Source organism: Poecilia latipinna, unplaced genomic scaffold, assembly GCF_001443285.1.
Source record: "Poecilia latipinna isolate Pla-1442-1.1 unplaced genomic scaffold, P_latipinna-1.0 Scaffold2796, whole genome shotgun sequence".
NCBI lineage: Eukaryota > Metazoa > Chordata > Actinopteri > Cyprinodontiformes > Poeciliidae > Poecilia > Poecilia latipinna.
The window spans coordinates 79,767-86,504 of record NW_015115412.1 but is presented as its reverse complement, the minus strand read 5'-3'; the positions used below and the strand labels follow the sequence as shown (position 1 = coordinate 86,504).

At 44.7% G+C, this 6,738-nt stretch overlaps 1 protein-coding gene across 1 annotated transcript; it reads left to right on the top strand.

Moving 5' to 3' along the window:
* Window positions 1-1,941: 1,941 nt before the first annotated feature.
* LOC106939195 (uncharacterized) lies at window positions 1,942-5,550 on the top strand. The gene has a single exon (XM_015021513.1). The coding sequence runs from the start codon at window positions 1,957-1,959 to the stop codon at window positions 5,140-5,142; it is 3,186 nt and encodes a 1,061-aa protein (XP_014876999.1). The 5' UTR covers window positions 1,942-1,956; the 3' UTR covers window positions 5,143-5,550.
* The last annotated feature ends 1,188 nt before the right edge of the window (window positions 5,551-6,738 follow it).

Below are 6,738 nucleotides of genomic sequence, written 5' to 3'. Positions count from 1 at the left end.
CCTTCTTTGGTGGATGGGGCTATTACTTGGCTACATGAATTGGATTCCCTCACGAAAGGGTTAACATTGGCTTTGGGGGATTTTAGAGCCATTTTAGGTCGTTCAACAACGACAACAAATTGTCGTAATGTTGAACTCTCTGCTGGAATTACAAATCTGCCTGATCACGCGCCTCTTTCGGCTGTGTTGACTCCTGTGGGTGCAGCTTTGAGGGACATGTTTCCCCCTGTGTCTCTCACAGCGATTCCTAAATTTTCTTATGACTCGAAAGAACACCCGAAAGTGTTTTTAGATAAAGCCATAGACATTTGGAGACGACAAACTGGGGTTCATCCAACTAGTGCAACATTAATGAGGGAACATTTCCGACAAGCTGTTTTGGAAGGTGTCCCTCCCTCTGTCGCTGCTAAGATGAGACAAAACCCGGAGTTGAAATCGTGTGACCATGCGAAATGGGAGTTGCATTTGTTGCATAATTTGCAGATTTCTCAGGATGAGGAGAGAGACGCAGAGAAGGAGCAGGAGGATTATAAGAAACAATTACTAAAGCTCCAATTAGATGAAGCCAGACAGAAGCTTCATCTTGTAAAGCAGGACCGAAGGGTGGCTAAATCTCTCTTAGCAACCGCTCCTCAATCGGTTCCTGTTCTGGCTCAGACTCCTGCTGCAGTAGCACAACCTGGTCCTTATAGGTATGCGGCTCCACGTTGGCAGTCTGGTGTTTCAGGGAGGCGTGAGGGACGAAGGAGAGTGCCCGCATGGACAGGTGCGCGAGGAAGGGGTGGACGAGGCTTGACACGGAGAGACAGGTGTTTTTATTGTGGCGAAGAGGGTCACTGGGTTCAGCAGTGCCCTCACTATGCACCGATTCCTGCTCAAGATGGTGTGTTGCCGGACATAACGCCACAACAACCTCCGAATGCTGTTTTGCTTCCGCAGCATCCTGGACAGTACTTTCAGGCTGGAGAATATTGACACACCCCGGAGAGGAACTTGCATCAGGGAGTATTGGCAGATCCCCTGATTGATGTGACAGTTGATGGACAATCTTTGCCATTTTTGGTGGATACAGGAGCAACTTATTCCACCATGAATGTTGTCATGCCTTTGCAAAAACTTTCTGATCAGACAATATCAGTGGTTGGTTTTTCTGGGGTGAAACAAACTCTGCCTATCTCCACACCTTTGCACACGGTCGTGGGCAGACAAAAAGTGACACATCCTTTTGTGTGTTCCCCCTCATCACCCGTGAACTTATTGGGGAGAGACTTGTTGATTGCTCTGGGGGCGACTATTTTGTGTGGACCTGATGGACTAATTGTCACTTTTCCTGACGGATCTTCTCATGCCTGTTCTCAAGTATATACACATGGACAATTTTTGCTGCAGCAAACTGAGGAACGACTGGCTGATATATACTGGGGTCTTTTACAGCCAGAGACGACTGACCATGCTGGAATCCTGTCCTGTTTTCTGCTTTGGAAACCCTGGATCCAAGCGCTTGCACCGTATGGGCCAGCTCCTGATCTTCCTCATGTCACTTTGTTTTATGACCAAGACCAGACTGAATGGTACCAGGAGCAGTTTGAGGCACATTTAGCCGGTAGTGACTGGACTGTGCTTTCACAGGATATTTATGTGGCACCAGAGGGTGTTGCTGCTGCAGTTAATCTGACTCAGGATCAGTTGGCCTGGTATAAGATGCATGATGAAGCAGTTCCACATATTTCTTTGGCTTTGCATCCTGGTCATCAGGCCATGGAGTTGGGGGGCGTGGTAAAACGCTCCCTTGCAGTTTCAGACTGGCAGGATACTGTTGCTCCTGACCTCTCCTTCTCTCCTTCTACAAACACGTATAAAATAAAATGTTCGGCTGTGGATTCTGTAGTTTTGGAACATGTTCAACTTCCTAGACATCATGGAAGGGAGCTGACTGATCATCCAACTGCGGCTGCGATGTTGACTTCTCTGCCGGAGTGTTTGTGGGCCACAGGTCCCACTGATGTGGGGCTTGTTGATATTACACCTGTCACTTTTGATTTACAACCGGGCCCTCCTATTTGGAGGTCACAGTATTCTCACAAGCAGGCGGCAGAGGAGGGGATAGCAGAAACTATTGGGGGTCTTCTGGAGGCAGGTGTGTTAGAATCTTCCACCTCCTCCTGGAACACTCCTATTTTACCAGTGGAAAAGAAAGGGACAGGTAAATACCGCATGGCACATGATCTTAGGGCAATTAATTCTGTTTTATTGACCCCTACGGTGCCGGTACCTAATCCTCATGTTGCACTAACTAACCTTGATCCCTCTCAAACTTGGTTCACATGTGTGGACCTTGCTAACGCTTTCTTTTGTCTCCCTTTGGCTGAGGAATGTAGGGATGTATTTTCTTTCACCTACAGAGGTCAACAGCTGAGATATACGCGTTTGCCTCAGGGTTTTGCTCTCTCCCCAGGGCTTTTTAATCAGGTTTTGAAACAACAGTTAGCGGACTGTGTGTTACCAGAAGGTGTGACCCTGATTCAGTATGTTGATGACCTCATGCTGGCAGCACAGACGTTGGAGTCTTGTATTGAGGCCACGCGACGACTGTTGTTACACCTAGCTAACAGGGGTTTTAAAGTGAGCAGATCTAAATTGCAAATTGCTAGGAAGCAAGTTTCCTTCTTGGGGCGGATTATCACTGGGACAGGCACTCAGATGTCTGCCAGTCATAAATCTGCGATTCTCAATCACCCCAAACCATGTACGGTGAAGGACATGTTGTCTTTTCTTGGTTTGACTGGATATAGTAGGAATTATATTCCTAACTATACTGGACTGACGGACCCCTTACGGGCGTTAGTCAGAGAGCATGGGATTCGTAAGCTCAACCATGCTCTGAATTGGACTATGGAGGCAGAAGATGCATTTATCTCTCTGAAACAACAATTGGCTGCTGCAGTGCAGTTGGCTATTCCGGACTATTCTTCACAATTCTATTTGGATGTTTCTGTCACAGAACTGACAGTTAATGCAGTTCTGTATCAGAAAAAAGGGAGTGAGAGGAGAATTCTCCAATATGTCAGCGCAATGCTAGATCATATGGAGAAAAGACATCCAGCATGTACAAGACATGCAGCAGGTGTAGGAAAAATGATTCAGAAAACAGCACACATTGTGATGGGTCATCCATTGCAGGTTATGACATCACACAGTGTGGTAGCATATGTGAATTCACAACACTTCACATTGACAACATTGAGACAACAAAAATTGAGCAAAATTCTGGAATCACCTAATATAACTTTTGTACATAACGGAGTGAATATGGCTGACAGGATGCAAGAAGGACAGCCACATAACTGTGAGGAGTTAGTACAAAAGGAAGAAAAGATAAGACCTGATCTACAAGCTTCTCCTTTAGGAGGTGAAGATGTCAGAAATTTTTACACAGATGGTTGCTGTTTTAAACATGACACAGACGGATTGAGAGCAGCATATGCTATAGTGGAAGATTTGGGCAGTGAGTTTCAGGTTTTGAGGGCAGAAAGGCTACAGGGTGCCCAATCGGCACAGAGAGCAGAAGTGAAAGCAATGATTGAAGCACTGAAATTAGCTGAGGGAATGAGGGTGAATCTATACAGTGATTCAGCCTATGTAGCCAGTGCTGTCCATGTGGAACTTCCTCAGTGGCTTAGAGCAGGATTTATAACTGCAGCACAAAAGCCCATAAAACATGAAACTGAAATGAAAGAATTGGCGGAGGCATTACTGCTGCCTCAATCTGTTGCTGTGATAAAATGCAAGGGACATGATCAAAGCAAGACCAGAGTGGCAGCAGGAAATGCCGCCGCGGATGAGGCTGCTAAAAGGGCAGCTGGATACCTGCCATCTCTTTTAATGGTGAGTACCGACATTGAGCAGATGGAACAGAATCATCTGGAGAAAATTATTTTTCATCAGAAAGGCGTGTCACCTGAAGAACGATCTGTCTGGAAAGCAAGAGGTGCCATCTGCAATGATGGACTCTGGCGGGGACCGAATGGTAAAGTAATTCTTCCTCCTAATATGAGAATCCAGGTTCTTCAGGAAGCTCACGGACTCGGACATGTAGGTATCACACAGATGTTGAAAAACCTAGAGCACTGGTGGCATCCATTTTTGAGGGACATGGTCAAGGATCATGTGAAAACATGTGAAATTTGTGGACAACACAATGCAAAACCAACTATCAGACCACCAATGGGACATTTCTTTTGGACTACACAACCAGGTAAAGAAATTATTATTGATTTTACAGACATGATAACACCCGTTAGAGGATACAGGTATGTATTAATGTGTGTGGATGCATACTCGGGTTGGCCAGAGGCGTGGCCAGCAAAAAAAGAGGACAGCAAGGCTGTCATAAAGTGTCTGATCAATCATTACATTCCGACCCATGGATTTCCAGAGAAGGTAAGATCAGACAACGGCACTCATTTTAGGAACCAAGATCTGCAGAAAGTGGAGCAGATGCTCGGATTGAAGCATTCATTCGGTACAGTATATCACCCTCAATCACAAGGCAAGGTTGAGAGATTAAATCAAACAATGAAACAAAAATTGGCTAAAGTGTGTGCACATACGAAATTAAATTGGGTAGAGGCTTTGCCTATTGCTTTGATGTCTGTCCGAATGTCCATTAACCAATCAACAGGGTTCTCTCCATATGAGCTACAGACGGGAAGGATGTTTCCAGGACCTGCAACCCGCATTCCAGGATGGAAAGGTGAACTTGCACATTTATCTCATAAAGATTTCTTTAATGAGTTACAGATCCTGGCAGCGGAGTTTGCAAAATATCAGACGACACAGGAACGTCCAGGCTCAGGACCAGTTCCAGGAATTGACTGGGTGCGCCTGAAGGTCATCAAAAGAAAGTGGTCTGAACCTCGCTTCACCGGACCATACCGAATCGTGGAGAGGACGTCTCATGCGGTCCGTCTGCAAGGGAAAGGAGACACCTGGTTTCACTGGAGTCAGTGTACAGCAGCTGAGGAGCCACAACGCACGCTACGAGGCATCCAGGAGGATCTACAGTCTCAACCTGCGGTCGAGGAGCATCTGCAGGCCCATCCCAGCGCGGAGGAAGATCTGCAGTTCCAGGGAGGAGTGTAGCAGGAATTCCTGCCACGACCACTTCATATTCCTGAAATTCAAGGCTTAAAAGGCTCGGACAGGCATAATAATCCTGTTCCGATGTCCTTCTACTGAGAAAAGGAGATTGCACCCTCTCCTTAAACTCACTGTTATATTGGCATAATAATCCAATTTTCAGTGAGCAACGGACACTCAGGTGGAAACCTGAGGTTTAAAACCAAGGAGGAAAACGGATACACGAAGGATCAGGCTACAAGAGGATCATCATTAACTTATCGTCTTTTTATTGCGTGTTTTCGTCTTTTTGCGAACTCTTAAAGAACTTTCGTTTCTTTTTGCGCGTATTTTTGTATCGTTTCCTGACAAAGAATTCATATTTTTTAAGGACTAACAAAGAAGAAAAGACACAAACTCTGAGACTCTATTATTGAATTGTAAAAAAAAGAGTTTGTAATTTTTTATATTGCTGTTGTATTCTTTTATTTTATGTTTTGGGTTGTTATTTGTACCGTGTTTCTGTTTGTCTTGAGATAATTGGGTTTTATGATTTTTTTCTTATATTTTAAAATAAGTATTTTTCAGTTTTAGTTTTAACTTGTTAAAATTTTGTGGTTCACCAGGTGAGTATTAAATTGTTGGATAACGCAGGATTACAATTGAAAAGGTTCAGGTGATGGAGTTCAGCTTAAGACACATGAACTGGCAGTGGAAGCTTTTGCTAGGTGTGCTTTTTGGACTCATTCTGCTGGGAATATGGGCTTTAGGAGGATCCACGGGTGGAATCATTTCCTCTCAGACATCTGATCTCCGACCGATTTCTGTCGAGCGCAGATTGTCTGGCGGAGATGTGACTGCCCGTGTGAAGCGTTCCTTGAGATCTCCTGTTGACAAGTGCCTCACTAAATATAGTGGAATTGAATTGAATTATACTCTGGGTACTGTAACTGATTTCCAAATTGACCTGTGTGAGGTAACTCGTCGCTGCTGGTCGACCCCTCGATCCTGGCAGAATACTCCCCTGTATTTGTGTGGAGATCTGACCTTTCAGCGACACTGTATCACTCAGGAGAATGGATTTCGACATTTGTGTCCCACTTGGAATTCGGCTTTCAGATGGGTGGGATCAAGTTGGGATCCATTTTACGCTTATAAATATGTCACTGAATATGATAAGGTCACCATAAGACGAGGGACTATAGGAAATTCTCCAGTAAAAGGACAAAATCCTCTTGTGTTAACCATTTCCTCAATGCAGAATTCTTTCTTTAAGAAGTATCCGGCAGATTCAGCTGTCTATTTAACCTTAGGAGCCTCAATTGATGATAAAGATCCACTTGGGGTTATTAAAATTAATCTGGTCAGACCTGATGGAGAGGAAGAAATGGAAATTGAAGTTCCTGATCAGTATGCGGCTAAAATTGACTACACTGCAGTTACACCATTGGACATCATTCAAACAGCGACTGGGTATAAGGACAGGAATTTGTGGCTGAATTGGATGGTTCAAACGGCCAAAGAAACTAACATTGGGAACTGCATTGCATGTGCTACAGCTAGACCTCATCTTTATACTGAACCTGCCCCACTACACTTGGGAGATAGTTGGGGTTTTAA

Coding starts and splice junctions, on each gene's coding strand:
- LOC106939195 (XM_015021513.1), top strand. CDS start 1,957: ATGTTGACTTCTCTGCCGGAGTGTTTGTGGGCCACAGGTCCCACTGAT.